The sequence below is a fragment of the Semicossyphus pulcher genome, unplaced genomic scaffold (genome assembly GCF_022749685.1).
Source record: "Semicossyphus pulcher isolate SPU_LCO1_2020_fin unplaced genomic scaffold, fSemPul1.0.p SCAF_17, whole genome shotgun sequence".
Classification (NCBI taxonomy): domain Eukaryota; kingdom Metazoa; phylum Chordata; class Actinopteri; order Labriformes; family Labridae; genus Semicossyphus; species Semicossyphus pulcher.
Window position 1 is genome coordinate 11,235,290 of NW_027211681.1, and position 20,778 is coordinate 11,256,067.

The 20,778-nt window shown below is 40.3% G+C and overlaps 3 protein-coding genes across 3 annotated transcripts; 1 reads left to right on the forward strand and 2 right to left on the reverse strand.

The window, feature by feature from the left end:
* Positions 1–1,425: 1,425 nt before the first annotated feature.
* LOC138594561 (ras-related protein Rab-3D-like) lies at positions 1,426–10,310 on the reverse strand. The gene is made up of 5 exons (XM_069665695.1): positions 10,192–10,310; positions 6,289–6,522; positions 3,685–3,803; positions 2,448–2,572; positions 1,426–2,325 (listed from the first exon to the last, which is right to left on the reverse strand). Exons 2-5 carry the CDS (start codon positions 6,520–6,522, stop codon positions 2,138–2,140), a joined length of 666 nt encoding a protein of 221 aa, XP_069521796.1. The 5' UTR covers positions 10,192–10,310; the 3' UTR covers positions 1,426–2,137.
* A 1,548-nt stretch (positions 10,311–11,858) lies between these two features.
* pld6 (phospholipase D family, member 6) lies at positions 11,859–14,846 on the reverse strand. Its single transcript, XM_069665463.1, has 3 exons — positions 14,668–14,846; positions 13,561–13,790; positions 11,859–12,118 (listed from the first exon to the last, which is right to left on the reverse strand). The coding sequence occupies exons 1-3, from the start codon at positions 14,844–14,846 to the stop codon at positions 11,859–11,861; spliced, it is 669 nt and encodes a 222-aa protein (XP_069521564.1).
* A 1,012-nt stretch (positions 14,847–15,858) lies between these two features.
* On the forward strand, positions 15,859–20,302 carry LOC138594906 (transcription elongation factor 1 homolog). Its single transcript, XM_069666182.1, has 4 exons — positions 15,859–15,937; positions 16,244–16,380; positions 16,483–16,553; positions 19,102–20,302. Exons 2-4 carry the CDS (start codon positions 16,265–16,267, stop codon positions 19,164–19,166), a joined length of 252 nt encoding a protein of 83 aa, XP_069522283.1. The 5' UTR covers positions 15,859–15,937; positions 16,244–16,264; the 3' UTR covers positions 19,167–20,302.
* Positions 20,303–20,778: the final 476 nt, after the last annotated feature.

Sequence of the window (20,778 nt, forward strand, 5' to 3'; positions counted from 1 at the left end):
TATTTCAATTACGCCATAAAACTTACAAGTTGGAAAGGTGCCATGTAAGTAGGTCATGGTCATTTTTGTTATCACGCTCTTATTAATCTGATGTTCTCTGATTAGATCGCAGTTAAAGGTGAAGCTAACGTATGTTACTGGTAGTCACACTGAATCATAAAACACACACAGTGACTTCCTTGTCCCCAAGCTTGCACAACTTTGTTCCCTTCTGTCACCTGTATCCGAGACATGAGCTCAGTTTTATAGAGATTGATCTTTTGTTCTTCCTTATTGCACCTCTGACTGTAACACTTCATGGGAGCCTATTTGGATCCTGTTTCCTTATTGCAAGAGGCAATAAAATGTTTCCATAGCCACAGCGGAATCACGTTGTCCTTTGGAGCACCTTTCACATAAGCCCTTAGGGCGTTTGAACAGGACAAATAACAGTTTTCAGGCAAGTTTTTAAGAACTGCCTACATCAGCTCAAGATCTGTGACAAGAAAAGTAACAGCTAACGGAGCTAGCTTCCTCTGCTGTGAAGTGTTGATGATGAAGTGAAATAAGCCAAACGTTACTTGGCTCATTCAGTCTGAAAGTTGTTATAATCAAGTGTGATTTCAACTGAACCCACTTAAATATAACAACCAACAAAATGACAATAATGAGACATCACAAAGAAAGTTACACTTTGATAAAGAGGGAACAACTTCAATTATTAAATACCAAGTGTCATTCATCTTCCATTCTTTCTCTGGTTAAAACATATTAGATCCCAATGATTTTAGATGGTTGTAGATAAAATGTTAAGTTCTTATCTGTTGATCATATTGTTCAATAATTCCATTAAAAGTGTATAAGAAGCATGAAGCTCATACCTGTACTGCTCTGAATCTGTCTGTCCGCTGAGGTCTGATCAACCAGGAGTGTCTGCTCAACAAGGGTTTCACATGCCCCTTTATCTTCTCACCACAGGTTTAACCGACACACACACATGCGCACACACACAAACACACAAGAGTATACACAGATAGGACAGAAAGGAGTTCATGCCCTCCACATCACCGACTTTGCATTTAGGGTAAGCAACATTTCCATTGACCAAAGTCCGTTCAAAAATAGAAACTTTTATGGCTTTACAACGAATTAATAGTCCAACTATTTACATTGATGTCAAATTAATGATTGAATGACATTTCACACAGAGGTCAAAACACAGGACCTTTCTAAAAAGAAATGAAATGATTTAATGTTCGCATAAACACAATCAGGGTGTTTCATTTTAACAGTCTGGGGATAAAACATGATTGATTCAATTTTATAGGAACTCATTACTCATGTCACCAACTATCAGATTCTTTCTATTTTTTTAGAGGGTTTTTAATTCAGAAAAATAATTTTCAATTACTTAGTTCGCACAAATGAAAACCAACAGACACACTGTGTAGATTAATTTATTTTAATCTGAACTTTTTGAGGGACAAAATAAATGTAATGAAGAAAATATTCAACTCGCATTTACCATAAAATGGTAAAAAAAAAACAACACAGCAACATTAAAAGAAAAATATAAATTAAAAGCAAATGAGAACATCCCTCTGAAACAGTGATAATCACAAGTCCAGGCTACACGGGCAGACCTGGAATGACACAGCACCTTTCAGGTATGTTTGACTTTGCACTGAGCAGTCAGGAGCCGTGTCTCTCAGCAGGACTAAAGGGGTCAGATTCAAAGGATACACAGTGTGTGGTAAAGAGTCAAGGTGGTGTAATTTCACGCAACAACCACAAGGGGGCAGCATGACTCAAGTAAATCACAGTAATCCCCAGTCATGCTGATTTGGCTCCTGCCTTTCATTTACTCCCCCACCTGCAACAGGTGCTGTTCACCCACTAATGAAGAAGCAATAGAGCAGAGGTGTCGGGAAAAAGGCACAGCCGCTCAGCGCAGCTCTTTGGCATGTCAGTGTAACAGTCACATTCAAATAACAATGAAATGCTGATAAACAGATAAAATAATGAGCAAGAGCATCCATGACAGTATTGCAGTAACATAAAGTCAAGTACTTCCACAATAAGAGGACTGTGACAGTTAAGTTAATCTGTATATGTGTGTGTGCGTGTGACTATGAAACCAAATTTCCTTTGTCAGCTATCAGCACGTGCAGCGCCCCTGGCTGCCAGGGGGCGTCTCCTTCAGGTCAGCTCCCTTGTGATTGGCCGACAGACCGGCCTCACCGTTGGGGCTCTCGTTCATCTTCTCACAAATGACGTCCACCAGCTTGTCAAAAACCTGCTTCACGTTGATGTTGTCTTTGGCGCTGGCCTCGAAGAACTGAAAGCCTGGAGAGAAGAGAGAGAGAGATAAAGACAGGTGATGAGTCATTATTAAGTGATGTGTTTTCCTGCTGACTATGTGATATAAGTCTTTTTATGTGTGTGTGTGTGTGTGTGTGTATGCTGACCGAGCTCTCTGGCCAGTCTCTTGGCGTCTTCAGTGGGGACCTGCCTGTCTTCTTCCAAGTCCAGCTTGTTGCCCACCAGCGCTACTTGAGCATTGCCCCACGAGTACGTCTTGATCTGGGTTGCCCTGAGAAACAACAATGCAACATTTTCACACCTACTGTTTTTTCCTGCTGTGACGCACTAGGGCTTTTTACACATGCCAGTTCAAGGCGGGATTATTATGCCTCTGTTACGATCCGTCTTCTCGCGCATGGAGACATTCTCCCAGAGAAGTATTTTGACTTCAGAAAGTGTGATTGCGGGACTTTTAGCTGTATTTGTTTGTGTTTTTATTCTACTTTAACTTAAAGGGGTGATATTATGCTAATTTCAAGCTTTGTGTTTCACTCTGTGATACCTGTGGAGTAGCTTAGCATAATTTACAGTTTAAAAAACAGCAGGCGGGTGCAGGCGCAGGCGCTCATACAGCCTCTGCAAAAGAAAGTTCTTCTCTGGTTTTTTTATTTATAGGTTTGTGTTTGTATTATGAACTTTTGTTTAAGTGTATACAAACTTTCTCCTTACTTCCAAATAAAATATTCTCATTGAGGTCTTTTATTAGCAGAGCAGTTAAGATAACCAAAACATGCAAAAAAGATGTTTTTCAGACCTTGAATAATGCAAAGAAAACAAGTTCATGTTTCATCAACAGAATACTAATGTTTAAACTCAGGAAGAGTTCAGAGATCAATATTTGGTGCGACTACCTGGTTTTTAATTACAGCTTTCATGCATTTTGGCATGCTCTCCACCAGTCTTTCACAATGCTGTTGGGTGACATGATGCCACTCTTTGAGGAAAAATTCCAACAGCTCTGCTTTGTTCGATAGCTTGTAAACATCCATCTTCCTCTTGATCACATTCAGGAGGTTTTCAGTGGGGTTCGGATCTGGATTGGGCTGGCCGTGACATGTAGAGAGATGCTGATTTAAGGAAATTTTGGAGTGCTCTCTTCTTTCTTTTCTTTTTACTGTGTTTGCAGATGTATGCTATTTTTCTTTGAGATATCCTGTTACTGCGATCAAACTTTACCCCCTGTAACAATTTAAATCTGTGTTTTACTCACAGCAACTTGTCCTCATTCATAGATACCAACAAAAAAACGAATGGCACAAAGCTTTACATATATACTTCACATTTACCTATTGCATAGCTGACCCTAATATAGTGTGGCTTTACATTTGGAGATGTACCCACCAGTCCTGTACAGCACAGAACGACTCCTGGCTTGTGATGTCATACATAAGCAGGAACCCCATGGCTCCTCTGTAGTAAGCTGTGGTGATGGTGCGGTAACGCTCCTGCCCTGCTGTGTCCTGTAAACACACGACACACCTGATAATTATGGGAACATTTCCAGTTAAAATAATAAGACACAACCCACGACTGAGCCTTGAAGACTGGATGATTGATCCTTAATGAGGACAACTATGGTTGTTCCTTGAATGAAATGAGCAAATGATTCTGGAGGGAAGAAAACAAATGGTTAACTTGGTTGTCCTGAGAGGAAAAGGTGAATCATTAACTCTCTGGAAACAGAAGTGAATGTTTCCCGTCATGTGTGGAAGTGGCCACACCCTGTAAATACACAAGGACTCGCTTCAGGGACAAAAATAAACAGTATTTTTTCTTCTTCAAGCTCTTATCTGATGGTGTGAAAACTGTTTAAGCATCTGGATCCTGACCTACAATACATCTCAGAGACACCACACTGTGGGAGTCACAGCACGAGCTTTTACTACAATCCCCATGAAACCCATTCAAGTTGCTCAGCAGCTAATAAAATGTTCCTCTGCACTTTCTTTGTGTAAACGTATGCAACTGTAGCACTGTTAAGCAGAGCAGAGAAGGCATGCTATGCTGAATATTTAAAGCTGAAAAAATGCATTACTTTCATCTAACACTGCTGTGGGTGACTCCTCGCCTTCCACTTACATTCAGTAATAGATCTGTCCTGGGTGTCAGCCTGCACAGTAAGCACATTCAGCTCAGCTCTTACCCATGCATCTTTCATGAACCCTGCCGTCTGGAGACGATGTTAAACATCAACTGTCATTAACTCCGGAGTGTGAGAGATTAGTTTGCGCCACATCCATGACAGGCAGCAGCGTGTAACAGGGCAAACTGCACACTGGGGTGAGGATAAACAGTCTGTATTGTGTAACAATGCTTTTAAAAGCTTTACTCGCTCTGAATCTGAAGCTGGGTTTTAGAAGCTCTCAACCAAAAGGTAAAATGCTGTTAATTAATGAAAGTAAATAACAGATTTGACATTAAAGCGGCTGCAGCTTTTTATAGTCAATTTGGCTGATGTACTGTCTGTCTAGCTTGTTTTCTATCTTTCTATTTGTGGCATGGGGAATGAAAACGCAGCCCGAGCATTCAGCTGGAAATTATGAGCTCTTTAGACCTCAGTGATGTGAGGGCCACAGCTCTCTTTAACTGACACCTCTGCTGTCAGCTCACTGTACTCTTCATCTCTTCATTGTATTAAACTAACTTTTTAGTCTGGTCTTGTCAAGTCGGCCATCACAGGATTTTTCCGTTTCGTTCGTCATTAGTGTTGAACTGATTAAAAATGAAAGTGGCAATGATTGTTTGATTATTCCATTAATCAGGAAAAGAAAATTAGTTGCCGACAGGGCTGAACGATTTTGAAAGAATATCTAATTGCGATTATTTTGACCTATATTGTGAATGTTTAGACATAGTGGGCCTTTCTGTGTGGACTTTGCATGTTCTCCCCGTGCATGCGTGGGTTCACTCCGGATACTCAGGCTTCCTCACAGCCCAAAGACTCATTAGGTTCAACGGTGACTCTAAATTGCCCGTAGGTGTGAGCATGAGCATGAATGGTCGTCTGTCTCTGTGTCAGCCCTGTGATTGACTGGCAATCAGTCCAGGGTGTACCCCGCCTCTCAGCTGGGATAGACTCCAGCCCACCTGCAACCCTGAACAGGATGAGCAGCATAAATGATGGATGGATGTACAGTACGTGTTGGTCACTTAATCATTAAACCCCAAACATCTTATGTTTAACTAGAAGCCACATGAACTGGATGTGCAGCTCGCTACCGAACCTGGCAGTCAACTGCTATGTGGCTCTTTGCTCTGATTAGTTGTTGCTTCAGGAGGCATTTAGGTCTGCACCCATTTATGTTTCCCCTTGGTGACCAAAAGTGAGAGTTTTACCGCTGACGAAACAATGGGCACACGCGTCATTACAGGGAAAAAGAGATCGACATGTGGCTCATTTGGTGGGTGAATTTTGCTCTTTCCTGCATACATGAAAAGTCAGTCGAACCTGAAATTAAATTAGATTTTCCTTGTATATTTTATTAAATAAACTGATCAACAATATTTTTGTAAATAATTTGGTTAAAGAAAAATTATATATCATGAAGAAAAGGTCAGATATACAGTTAAGATTTGCAAATAATAACCTGTTGCTACAAAGTGATTAGATCAGTGACCCACATCACTTCAACAAGTGTCTGTTTGAATATACAGAGTATGTCTATGTGCATGTAATGGTAAATAGTGTGAAAGCAGGAAAGTGAGGGGAAAGCAAAGGATTTTTAATGAGCTTCGCTCTGATTATTTTTCATGCCAGAATGATTTGCCAAGCTACAGAGCACAGAATAGAAAGAATATCTGTAAAAAGTAGCACCTGAAAGGCTCTACTCATCATTTTTCCCGTTGGATGTGGCCAACTAACCTCAGTCAACCTGTGAATGAATAGCATTTTTATGAAGGACATGTTTGTGTTACTGCTGTTTGTTTTCACTGCTCTCAACTCACCCAGATCTGAAGTTTGACCCTCTTGTCGTTCCTGTAGATGGTCTTTACTTTGAAGTCGATGCCCACCGTGCTGACAAAGGCTGAAGTGAAGGAGTCGTCTGCAAAGCGGAACAGGAAGGAGGTTTTCCCCACGCTGCTGTTCCCGATGATCAGCAGCTTGAACATGTAGTCAAAGTTTTGGTCGGCTGCATCCCTCTGCTCAAGGCCCGTCCCCGGATCTCTGGCTAGTGCCATCTGTCAGATAAAACAGGACGAGAGAGGAGGAAAGGCTCGGAATCAGACTCCCAACGTATTCATTAGATGGTGAAACTCATTCAGACAAAAAGGACCAACCATTGATTAAAAAATGCTGTTAATGGGACCTGAGTCCATTAAAGGATGGACAAAGATGGAGAACGACGAGTGCTGATATTAGTTTATTGAGCAATTAGCAGAAATTAGTCATAATCAATGATGAAAAACAAACATTTCATTCATTTATCTGTAAAAAGGACAACAATTCCCTTTTCTGGCTTTTCCCTGGTGATAAATTGATGACTTTCTTTGTTTTGTATTGAGGTTAATTTAAAATCGCTCTGTCCATGACAGTTGGTCAAAAACACAACAAGAAGTGCTTAATCTGTTAAATGGAAAATAATCAACATATTAACAGATGATGAAAATAATCTAGTTATGACCCTTAAACAGCATAGGGACACCAGTTTATCTCAGTGGTTACAGTCCCTGTCCCCTATATAGAGGCACAGTCCTTGATGTAGGCAGCAGCTTCAGGTTCGACTCCGGCCCTCGGCTCCTTGCTGCAGATCACCCCCCACCCTCTCTCTTCCCTCATTTCCAAATCAATCCACTATACTGTGAAATTAATAAATAAAGGCAAAAAAAGCCCCAAAAATAATCTAAAAAAAAAACCACACTATAGCAGAAAACCAGAGCCTACAGGAAGCTGACTATGTATGTCATGTATGACAGCAGGAACAACAGAACATTCTAGAGTGCAAACAAGTCATTACAGGTTCAGCAGGTCAAACAGAGAGCGACTTCCCACACATTTAGGATTAATGACCATGATTGTGCAGAAAAAACAAAAAAATACTGGCAACTATTTACATAATCTTTTCTCTTTATAATTGTGACAATTTGCTTCCTTGCTTTGGTCTTATTTCATGTATATTAAATATTATTATTGTTTATACTATAGTCTGACAAGCATTTGATGACATGACTTCTTGCTTATAGATTGTGACAGGGATGTATCACTAGCTTTTGACATTGTATAGACAAAATGACCAATTAATTTTTCAGGAAAATGAATGGCTGATCAATTGATAATGAGTAAAATCCTTATATAGAGTTATTAGTGGCATTATAATGTATGATCATGTCTTAATGCAGAGAGATCAGATGTGATTCTATGATGTTTTTGCAGAATTCAGAAAAAAGATCTGCATACAGTAATGTTTATTTTTTTCCAATAAACTTATAAAAATAACATTTTAACAAGTGGAAACCTCCAGGGCTGAGAAATGAAGCCAATGTGTAAGTGCCAAAAACTGCAGTACCTCAAGTGTCCACTTGAGGCTGGCTCCAAAAGTGAGTCAATTCCAATTAGTCCCCAGATTAAAATGCTCTACTTTAGTATATTAAGAGCCTGGAACAAACAATTATTTGGGCCTCTACAGTTCATATCTCTATTCATGACAACTGAATTTAGGCTGAATTTATAAATAACTCGCTATAAGTGACAGGTGGATGCAACTAGCTAGGTTTCATCTCAGCTAATTCAGTCACTGAACTTCACCTGTCTGCTGTGCTTGTGTTGCTGGTGTCACACATTTACATCAGACAAGTAATATGGCCTGCCGTGTGATTTGTTAAACTAGCAGACCATCAAAGAAGTCTGTGCTCAATCTTTTTAAGTGAGTGAATATTAATTAATTATAATAATTATATAATATTTATTATCATTATTATTTTGTGATACGTAAACCCAAATTAGCAGATTAACTGCGCTCGCCGCAACAGCCTTGTTAGCTTGTTGAGTGCTTGTCAAACATGAAATGATTAGCAGCAGCCCATGCATAGGAGTCAGGATTGTTGTTGGCTTTTCCTTCGGCAGGCTGAGGAGAAAGAACAGTACTGAGGAGGAGACCAGGTTTTTTTAAGTTACCCGGTATGTGTCTTCATCCGTCACTCTCTCACTGGAGATACAGGCAAAGTGTGCATCTGCTACGTTCCACAAGCTCTCTTAGCTTCTTAAGTCTGATAAATGAACAACTGTGGTCAGCCACCACCATAGAATCTAACTCTGGGGGAAATGTGATGGTTTACTGGCTCATTAGCCATCTAATGAATTAGCCACAGGCACAGACTGTATAGCTCTGATAACTTGGAAATCATGTGTGTCAAACAATTGTATCAAGCTCTGGTCTAGAGTGTATTTATTTTTATTATATTAATAACTAAAAAGGGGAAAAGAGAATGAGCACAAGCCAAGAAAAAGTCACCTTTATACTGATGTATTTTAAAAGTATTTGCATCATGCAACAAAAGAACTGAATGAAAATGAAATTTTCTTGGAGTTACATTTGACATGATTAATGAGTTTGATTTGGCTGCATCACCGGCCTCCCTGGCTAAAACTGCTGTCTTATTTAAAGGCCGAGGGGTTGGTCTTCTGGGAAGCGATGTGGTAAGACAGTACTTGTGTGTTCGGTTGTCAGAGTGAGGAATCTCAGCTATTTGTGAATTCGGGTTTACACTCACATGTCTGAAAAATGCATCCTCGCTAATAGCTGAGCAGATACTTGTTGGTAAATGGAAGAGTTGTTTTAAAAAATGGTCTCTCGTCCTCCTTCATCCCTCCTATCGGTCGCCCCTGTGCCATGAATCACGGCCAGGGCGTGCTCCTTCCACTCTCTCTGCCTCCATCTGTCACCCGCTGCTCTCTAGACATTACTCACATGGACTCATGTTACAAAACTTATGGTATGAGTGGATCCTGAGCGGTAGGAGAGGAGCGATAGATTGTCCTCCTCTCCCCTCCTTGTATGTTTCATCCATCACCCATCTGACCATTCATCGACCCACTGACACACCCTTTTAAAAACACCAACACACACAAGCACACACCCATTTATCCTCTTTTACTCTCTCTCATATTCATCCATCTTTACATCCCTCCTGTCTTCATCCATTTATATCTCACCCCTCTCTCTCCCAGTCCACTCTCTCTCTGTCCTCCATCCTTCTGCATCATAAGGAGGCTGAACCATCCATTCGTCCACACATCCTCAAACCCCCTCCCTCCCTCCTCGGTCATATACTCCTCCCTGATTGCTGAGATCTCCCTGGAGACCAGCTCAGCATTACTGCTTCCAAGACCATAAAGAGGGACTTGCCGCCAGCGTGCTGCTAAACACACACAGCAAAACACCAACATCCACGCATGCGTACTACAAATAAGTATGAAAACACGTACAAGCTAGTGTTTGGAGGTTTAAAACGCTGGATGTAGAAGAAAACAAGTCGCATAACATCAACCACTTCAAAGTATACGTTATGACATAAAAGCAAATGTTAACATCTGGTCTAAATGGCTGGAGTTAATGGAAGTGCTTAATCGAAATAGGTGTGCGCTTCGCAAGTCCAGGCTAACTGTTTGTATGAGGACACATGGGGTCATGGCACTTGTTGGCACTTTGAATCAGTCTATTTATTTCATCTCATACCAGCCTATATTATTACAAAACCAAAGATATAAGTGGGACGTAAAGTTATGCTGACACTGTTTAAACAATGAGCCTAATTTGCTTACACTATCCTACCATACGGTAGCTAAAATACAACCTAATACCATTTAAAGAACCCTCTGCTGTGACTGAAAACTGTGTGAATGTTTCTCACCTCGGATGTAGTTTATGAGTCTGTCTCCTCCGTCCTTCCAAGGTTCTTCCACCTCCACCTGAAAGCCGATGGGTGTGCGGTGCTATCGGGCGCTCCTACTCATGCGCTCCGCTCCCGGATCTCCACAATGTGCATGTGCCTGTCACCGGGACTCCCACCCTGTAACCACAGTAAAGTCTGCCTGGAAATATACATGGCACTTCCTTTACGGAGTTTCAAAATAAAACAACCGCTTTCATTCAATCGTCAAAGTTTAAGAAAATTCAAGTAATTAATGTAAAATTAAGACTATAAAGCATAGTTAAGTTGTTTTAACCTGTATTATGCGTGATTACTAGAACTTTCGTCAAAGGACGTATGGTTGTACCCAATGACTGTATGGTTGTACAACACACTGCACGCTCGCTGGTCCTGCCAGACTTTTAATTTGAAAGAGAAATCGCCGTATTTCCGATACTGTTATGTCACTCAGCGGCTGATTTACGCAGTTTTATAGTAAACTTCAGTCGGCCTTCCCCTGCATAGTCTGTCGAACAGCGCAGACGTTCACTCGTAACGCATCCAAACTCATGACCTCTCACTCGGTCACTCATACACCGTGGATAAATTATAGCAGCTGATTCGCAAAGCCTGACATTGTCATTTAGCACGCTGAACTACAGCATTTGAACTGCTCAAATATTAAAACACTAAACTGAGACAAAACAGCCCTGTCCTATACCAACAAGCATCAGCCTGACTATTGAGCAATGCAGATGTAGTCATACACAAAGAAGTCACATGAATCATGTCCAAACCAGATCCACTCTACTTGCATTTGCAAACCTAAAATGTTAAGATTGGTAATCCACGAGAATACCAGCATGTATCTGAGCTGTGAGGGCTTTCATGTTGGAGCAGGAGAAAAAACTACAACCTCAGGGCAATGATGCAACAGACCTGCCAAAACTGCAGCATGAAAGAGGGTTTTATTGGTGCTCGGCAAATAGAATAGTGCCTGAGAGCACAGCGGCACACCCTAAACAATACACTGGATTTTTAAACCTTGTGTAATTTACGCTACACAAGGTGAACTGTGGATTGGTTATAAATTTTGGCACTAAACATACATTCCTGACCAGCCTGGATAATCCCTTATGTTTGGACAGGGGAAATGTATCATGTCATTAACTGATTACATAACCATCAAACCATAATATCAATTTGGAAGGCTCAGTAGAGATTTTCAAAATCAAATGTTATATTTTGTAATGTCAACATGTGACACGATATAAAAAACATAAACTTGAATCTAAAAAAATTAACACGAACTAGAACAAATACATGTTGTGGATATTATCCTCATCTTTGGTCAGTGCCAAACAGTTTGACTGTAGGCCTTTGTTTTTTATCAAATATAAGACAAAAATAAATTTAAACATAAAACTCAGTCTAGCACCTCACAGTGTAAGTCAAAATCAGAAGTTTTCTGGTACATACAGTGTTTAAAAATACGTGGCATGGAACATCTATCGCCTGGAACAGTAACATCGTCATTTAATGTCCTAAACAAGTCCTCAGAGAAACAAGAAAATCTGTAGGCATTCAGTGACTGAGCTGACTCAACACGCTCACCTTCTTCCTAAAATTTTAAGAGCTCTGATTCACTATTGATCACAGCACGTCAGTCATGGGTTCTGGTGGTGAGCAGGTTTTTGGTCACCTGAGCGGTAGTTTTGGGCCCGATCATTGCACAGCCACAACCTGTGGAACTCTTTGATAAACGGTCGCAGCAGGTCCGGCTCCTCTGTGACGACGACGTTCTCCATGTTGCCCTGCACTGCTGCCAGCGTCCAGTTGAGGGAGCCGGTGATGAGCAGCTGGCCGTCCACAACTGCAAACTTGTGATGCATGTACACGGAGCCCGCGGAGCAGCGCACACAGATCCCTGAGGAGCACAGAGGGGAGAAAGGGAGGAGCGAGGAGAATGTTCTTCAATGCTTCAGAGATATGTTGATCTTCTACCACTATCTGCTTTGTGACTTAAGGCTATGAAATCCCCATTTTGTCCTGGGAGCTCCTCAAGGAACAGAACATCAATATGAATATTTTTAAATAAACGGTGCTAACTTGACCTGAGGGGTGTGAAATAAAAGGGTTATCAGCTTATGAAACTGATGCACATTTACTCATCGTTGACCACTGCAACCTAGACAATACAATTTTGTTGACTGCACTATTATTTCACACAGAAACCTTTTAATTTCAGTTGTATTGAACGGAAACTCTCTTCGACAAAAACAGTACTTTAGATGGGTATTTGATGTGAGTTTGTATCACACTGTAGACTACTAATTTTTTTTAGAGTGGATTGCAGACTAAACTCAGACAGCGATTAGTCATGCAAGTCCCCCTTGAAAGGGTAAGTGCATAGCCTTTTAAAAAAGGGAATAACAATTACCAGAAATATGTTTTTAAAAGTCAATTTTCTGAGCATTTCTCTTCAGAGGAAAATGTCCTCATGACCCTCCTTATCTCTTTGTCTAACTGCCTGGCTTTTTATAATATATTCAGCTCAATGTGAAGGGACATGAAAGCAGCAGGACAGAGCGAATGCAACTAGCCATTACAGTTTCATGTATTTCCACTTTTGCACCCATGACCCAGACTGACCAGAAGATGTCCCTTTCCCTGCAGTTTAAGGGCTCCGATGCTTAAATGAACATTTCTTTTATGAGTGAAATTATCGATAAGTAAACTCTGGGCAATCTAAACAACCAGTGACGGCAAACTGAGCCAAATCCCTGTGCACAGGTGCCAGTCAGAATCAGCTATTTGAGGATAAAAATGGATTGTCCCTTGTGCCAAAGTGGTTCTCATGAGGTCTGCAGTAAACATACACACACACACTTAGAAACACTTTGCTTAATGAAATTCGCTGCCGGGTTGCCAATTTCTTACTTACTTAATTCTTACTTAACCGTATGCACTGGCGGTAATTCATTAAATGCAGAGAGCTGAGAGAGAGAGAGAGTGAGACAGTGTGAGTCCGACACGTGACACAAAATCTTTCAGAGCTCTCAGAGCATGATTACTCTGACTCATAGGAGCGCTTGTAGTGGCAACCTCCATTCACCCAGAAAATTCCTATCAGCTCTCAATTCACCACTAAGGAACCCCGTCGGGCTTACTGACAATGACACTTGTGATTCGAGAACACAGAGTGAGCACCTTTAGTTGAGTAAGACCCGAGTCATCCTTTCTCATATCTCAGGTTAAATTTGCCAGAAAAATGATTATATTTGAGGATGTTTTTGGCAAAGGGATGCTTTATCAGACTGTATAAAGACAAATGCGTCATGATGATTTAAATAACAACCAAACTCATACCCGCCTTGCGGAGGGCCCCTATCTGGGAGCCAGGGATGGCAGCGTAGTCCTTGTCAGTGAGGACTCGGACGGTGACGCCCCTGCTATGTAGTGCTAGTACGGCCCTGCCCAGGTCCATGTTGGAAAAGGCAAAGACACACAAGTCCAGAGAGGAGGAAGCAGACAGGATGTAGCGGAGAAGACGGGAGAAAGAGCTCTCTACACCATGAGGAAATGGGCACAAACAGGTACTGGAAGAGCAGAAAACAAGAGGGAAAATTAACTTATTGTAACATCTGCTGATCTTTAAAAGGGTTTACTAATTATCATTCAAGTTTTTTTCTGCGTGTTTACACAGATTTTCAGAATCATATCCTATTATCATAACCAAAAAGTGAGGAAAACATCTGTCAGGTTACAATCAGAGACTGTAAAATGTGGGATTTTTCGACACAAGCTGAAACTGATTTCAGGGGGAAAAAAAGGAAAAGACTATTAGTTATTGCAGCAGATCTAGTGAATTATTCAGAGGGAATGAAAATAAGGCTTTTATTTGTGGAGTGTGCACCAATTTCAAACCAGTATGACTATACCCAGGTACTCAGAAGGCTACTTTCTTAAACAAATAACTTTACAAATATTTTACATTATTAAACATTATCAACCAACTCTTGACCATCGGATAGGCTCTGATGCTCTGCTACATTTGCTGTGGACAGTGCTGAGAGTATTTTAAAGTATGGTTTCGGAGTTTGCTCTGCTGGACAGACTACATAATGACACAATTTCCAAATAACCTCAGGCATTTTTGTCTGTATATATGTTTAGCAAAAAACAAAGTCAACTAGTTAAAATAGCTCAAATTAGTGCTAATTTCTGTTTGGTCAGTTTGAAACACTTTCAATGCTGACAAACATGCAAATAACCAGAGTGATCTTGGTCATGCTATTTTTTTTAAATGTGTTTTTTTTTAGGTCTAACTCTATTTGAAAAGCTTATATTGTCTGTAAAGTTTTGCACTAGTGGCTAACATCACAACAGTCAGCAGTGATACAGCAAAAAACATACATGTCAATGTGTAATGTCAATCATGTCATACTTGGTCAACAGAGTGTTTAATTTACTTACTACGATGAAGAGGGATTGAAGATGCGCTCCACACAGGCCAGCTCTGAGGGAAAGATGAGGACCTCATTGAGGGTCTTTCCGGGCCTGAGGCGACGCTGGAGCCATCCAAGCAGCTCCACACTGAGGGAGAGGGCCACGACACCAAGGCCGACCGCCTTCACTGTCCACATCACTGACATTTCCTACACATCAAAAAAAACAATCAAAAAGTGTCATGCAAACTATTTTTTTTTAAATATTAGATCATAAAAATGTTTGTGAGTTGGGTGTTACCATGATTATAATGGGCATTTTCACACAGGTATGATTAATGGTAAATCACATGTTTTGCAATGTTGAAAGATTAATACATTATAAGAACTTTTCAATTTTGAGGATCTGCTTTTTTTCTGTTTAATATCATTGTAAATTGAATGTCATTACGTTGCAGAATGTTTAAAAAGGTTACTTTGGGAAATTAAAGTGGGCCTTTGTCACTATTTTCTTACATTTTATACACAAAAATAATGAACAAAATTGTACGATAGCTCTAATGTCATATATATGTAGACAACTGCAGAAAACTTCTCTGGTGGTTTGTAATAAAACGACCCCACAAAATACTGTGTTTTAATATTAATATTTTAAAAGATGTATTTAACCATTTAGCAATATATGATTGTATTTCGTTGCCATATTGGCTGATTGATATGGCAAACCACAGACACACGTCCTCAGTGGAAAAGTTCAAAGCAAAGTATTCACCTTCTTCAGTTATATTTTTATGAATGCTGAGGATAATTGCTAACTTATTAGTTAAAGACGCTTTCCAGGATGAAAAAAACTACAAATCTACTTAATCTAGTTAAACTAGCATTGTTGATCTCAATGTGTTGGTGATTTGTAACGTTATTAATCCATTAAACCACCAAATATTGAAACTACCATAACAACGCCATTAAAAGCAAGCTTACTGTCGAGATATTTAAAGTGTTAACGACTTACATTTCAAAAAATGTTTGAGGTCATGTCAAAATAAAAACGTGTGCATTTTCATTTTAAGACAGCATACCTATCCTGAGAGTTAGCTTCTGTCGCCACCACGCGGGAGTAGGCTGTGTCCGACGTTAATACGTCAAAGCCAATCAACTTTAGTGACACGTCAGACAGCCAATGACTTGCCGTTAAGCCCAACCTCTCCTCCAATAATTTAACGCAAACAGTTGCCGGTGCCGGGTCTTGTGGAATCCCTTTTCCTGATAACTGCAACGTGTATTTTCTGCAACCAAAGGTAAACAAGATTTAACTTTTAACATTAAGCAATGATGAAGATGTTTAAGACATATGTATAGTCTTGAAAATGCGTAGGATGTTTTCCCTCCAGAGTCTATTTATCTCGTGTGCTATCGTGTATGCTGTACTAGAGATCAACAACAAACATGCTAACGTTAGCCTGTTAACTTTGGTTGCTAACAATATGGTGTAGCAGCTGCTTTCTGGACTTGTTTTCGAGTAAGGTGTTACAGCTCATTGTCTCTTTTCGCTCGCGTTATCCTTGTTGAATCCGTGTGGCTTTTTTCCCCTCATTCTCACAAAGACTTGATTCAGTTTGTGTGCAATGGGTCGCCGCAAGTCCAAAAGAAAGCCCCCTCCTAAGAAGAAGATGACTGGTGATTTGGACTCTCAGTTCACCTGTCCCTTCTGCAACCACGAGAAGTCGTGTGATGTCAAAATGTAAGTACCTTGTACAAGTACGTTTCCCTGCCCAACTGTTTCAAGTTTGATTCATTGGTTTCTGAGCTGACTTTTTTTGTGACTGTCTTTTTATGTTTACAGGGAGAGGAGCAGAAATACTGGGATAATATCATGCACAGTCTGCCTAGAGGAGTTCCAGACCCCCATTACCTGTATCCTTGTTCACACATTCATTGCTGAGAACAATCACAACTTTTATCTGTCTCCTACAGTAACAAAAATACTTAGAACAGAAAAGTTTCTCATTTAAAAAGTACCACACTTTTATTTAAAGTTTGTCCCCAGTCTTCGTGATAGCAGAGACAAATTAATCTAAAACATCCACTTGCCAGATTTTACAGGTGCTTTTGACTGGATCCTTCAGCTGCCCAGTATACTGTGTAAGAAATGTTTGTCAGATAGTTTCAGGACTCCCTAACACTTTTCTGATGTTAGGTTAGGGGGGGTGGTCTAAGTCCTTGCATTGTTGTAACTTTATGAAAACAGCGTTTTCACAAACCACCGCCCTCTTAGGGCTGTAATGGATCAGCTGTGGGGTGGTGAGAAAGGAGTCGGGGCTTGAGCTTCTGTCCCAAGAGCTCTTTCGTTCTCTACACAATTATATCCGTCCCTTATCACTACTACAATATCAAGACAATATTTGTGTAACAATTAACTTGCATATACAGAATACGAGTTTTGTACCCTTTTTTTCCTAACTTGTTCAGACAAACATTTCTGATGGCATATAGGAGGGCTGCACAATAAATCACAATTTTATAGTTATCGCAGTATGAGCTTTCATAGTAAATGCGTCGCAAAAGTCTGAATTTATCACAGTGAATATGGAAATGGTTTTATATTCACAAGCCACGCTTTTTCACCAAGGAACCCTGGGTATAACGATTTGAATGTGATCAGATGTAACCCAAGTTAGCCATCAGCTACCCTCAGATTAATTGATGTTAATTTAGTGGTGAAAGAATAACAGCTTTTTGGATTCAGGTGGGACAAGTTGCAAACACAGGTATTGTGTAAAACATGTAGAACAACAGACACAGAAACAGAGTTATAGCTAATATGCGCTCTTATTTATATTTGTTTATCACAGTTCTTAACGTGTTAACAAAACTGAACAATGTAATCGCAGAGTTTTCTTATATCGTGCAGGCCTAGCGTTAAACCCCGGCTGGTGATCTTCATCAGTGAGTGGAGGTAGCTTAGACTACACATACACAGAGATGTCCGACTTATAAGTTACTTACTGATTTGTGTCCATACAAGCTACACCTAGCCTTTAATTATCATAAAGATCTGGGCCTACAGTTAAACACTGTCGTAAATCTTGCTAAAGCTGTTCTTCCTACTCCTTTCAGGTGCAAAAAAAAACTGCACATCCCAGACACATTCTGGGAAGGACTAGGACCAATAATCCATGACTGACTCTTATTTGATGATCACGACATCATCAGAAAGCAACACTAGAGATATAGGTTAATGAAACAACTGTGATCTGCTGTATCCACCTTTTTAAATGCGTGATCACAGAGAAATAACAGAAATCAAACTTTATTCCACACAGCCACACTCCAGTCTCTACTTCATGTTGGAGTGTCGCGTTATTTAATGATAATTATTTCTTCTAAAAACCGCACCATAAAAAACAGATTATTCACAGGGGCAGCCAGACCCGGGTCAAATGACTCTGCAGTAGACCCGGGTGAATATCGCCTCAGCTCCGATCGGCATCGATAGGAACACAAAACCTGGGTTGACGCGCTAATCTCCGCCCCCTATCCGGCGTGATGCTATGCTCCGTCGGTAACTTCTGCGACTCCTTGTCATCACGGCTACAAATTTCGCCCGTCTCTGTCCGAGCAGCGCTTGAACATCGTTCCAAATTTGTCAGGGCCGAGTTTGATACACAGACTGAATGAGTAATAGATACAATAAAGACCTAACCACCGTAACATCTTCACTGTTTACTAACTCTGTCTCCGGCGCGTTTGTGACGTCAGACTGTGACGCAGCACAAAACAGACCGAAAGCAGGATACTCAACTGGCAATGGGAAAAGAGACAATCAACATTTATAAGTGGGTCTTCCCGGGTCTAAAAAACCTGCGTTAAGTAATGTTGTAATAACTAATGCACCTCCATGACTACTGAGCAAACTCCCTTCACTGAGAACAACAACGTTTAAACCTGTCTTAGATGGGTTTCACACCTTAATAAACCTTACAAACCAGTATGTAATTTAAAAGTGAACAATCCGTTAAGATTATTTTGTTTCAAGAAAGAAAAGTTAAAATACAAGAAAAACATCTGCCATGAGGCTTTCACGGCTCTTTATTGCCTAAGATAAATTGGAGGTATTGTTTTTTGAACAGAATTACTGGGATATTAAACTCAAATTTGAGCTGTTTAAGCTTTTTAAGTCAGACTTTTGATCGAAAAAATACATCGTTATATACAGGATAGTGGAGAAGAAGGGAGCAGGATTCTGAAAATCACAGTATTTTCTTGCTCTAACTTCTGATGAATGGTTTATAGATTAGATCAGACTACTAAGGGATTCCAGTGTACTAAACAACCAGATATATTGTGTTTTCATTTTCACATTGATTTCCAATGTTTGTATAATCCTTTTATCCTTCCACTTTTATAAACTCTTACTCTGAGGCAACAGAATTCCTTTAATCCTTAACCCACTGCTCCACAGATCTGTCAGAGCCGGTTGATGTTTACAGCGACTGGATAGATGCCTGTGAAGCAGCCAATCAGTAGCCCTCGTGGAGCTGGATGTCTTTCAGGGACGGAGGGGGGAGGATGAGGATGTGGCTGGTGATCGCAGGCCCATTAGGATCAAGCTGGTCAGGGGACATTTATGAAACTTTAATTATTCACAGTTTCCCATATGGTCACTTGAGTTTTACAGCTGTGTGAACAGCAGTCTCTCTTATGAGGTCTTTGGCGCAAAGCGGCTCTTCTCCCCTTTCTGTGTAAACCATGGCCCTAGTTTTCAGTCTTTATTGTATGATTTGTTACATAATTTGTGATTTGCAGTGTTGGCTGATAGATCTTTTTATTGAGTGGGGCTTTCAATCTTTGTTTTCTTTTTTCTTTTTTTATTCTCTTGAACGGGTCTCAAAGATCTTTTATGTGCAGTGTAAACAAGTCTGTTTAAGATCATCAAAAATGTTTGCTGCTTTTTATTTAATCTGTAAGGAGGAGATATAGTTAGCCGCCCGAATATCAATTTATGAAAAAGGCCTCTGGTATAAAAAGTGGGATCCCAGCTTGGCATTCTAATGTGAAATCCACAGAAAGTAAACTTTTTCTTGTTTAGCATAATAGAAAGGAGGTGTGAATATTTAGATCTTGAGAGAAATTGTTGTTGTTTTTTCCCCCACATTCACACCTTATCACACACTCTGACAGTAGCCGCAGGACCTAGCAGGAGAGGAACATTTTCAGGGAGGCTACATTGCCAGATTTACAACGAGTACTGTTGTGAACTTCTGCTCAGTTCAAGCAGGATATTACCGTTTGTGTTCACAGTAGTAATTACCCACAGCTCCCGCCATCCTCCTGACGACAGTCGTGTTACATGACATTAGGTCATTCCACTGGAGAGGGGGATAAAAACATACAAGATTTAAGCTCAGCTGCTAAGTTTTGACTTCTTCTGAAATCTCTCAGTTCGGTTAAGTTGATTTGTTTTAGCTTACATTTTCACCAAATAAACAATTTCAAAAGATACAAATGATGTTAAGTGCATATGTACATACTAGTGTGACTATCCTGATGATTTCCCTATGCAACAGCCATCAGTGTTGAGTAGCTTAAAAGCAAGCTGTATTTTTTAACGCGATGAGTTTGATAAGTGTGATCTTGGAAATAAACGAGCAATAAGACTTCATAACAGCAAGTGTTGATTTGTTTTGATTTTATTATGTTGTGATGACGTTAATGTAGTGTGACTTGATAGCATGATTGACGTAGTGGAGAGTGACAGGAAATGTAGGGAGGAGAGAGCGGGGTAGACACGCGCCAAAGGGCCACGAGTCGGGGTCAAACCTGCGGCCGATGCATGGAGGTGTTTGCCTCTGTACGTGGCGTGCCCGCTCTATCAGCTGAGCTAAACGGGCACTCCATGGATTTCATTAAAAACATGTTTACATAATGAATTCTTGTTTAACCATTAAGGGAAAGATATAAAAAGCACACTCTTTGGATTTCAAGATGGTTGGTTGTTAAAGGTAATAATCTTTATTGTTCTTTAACGAGGGATTGGGAAATCTAAGGTATTGATTCAAGCTTAATGAACATAAATGGGCCCCACCATCTGCTGACAAATTGACAGTCAACCTCCAAATAACAGCTGGGATTTAGAAGA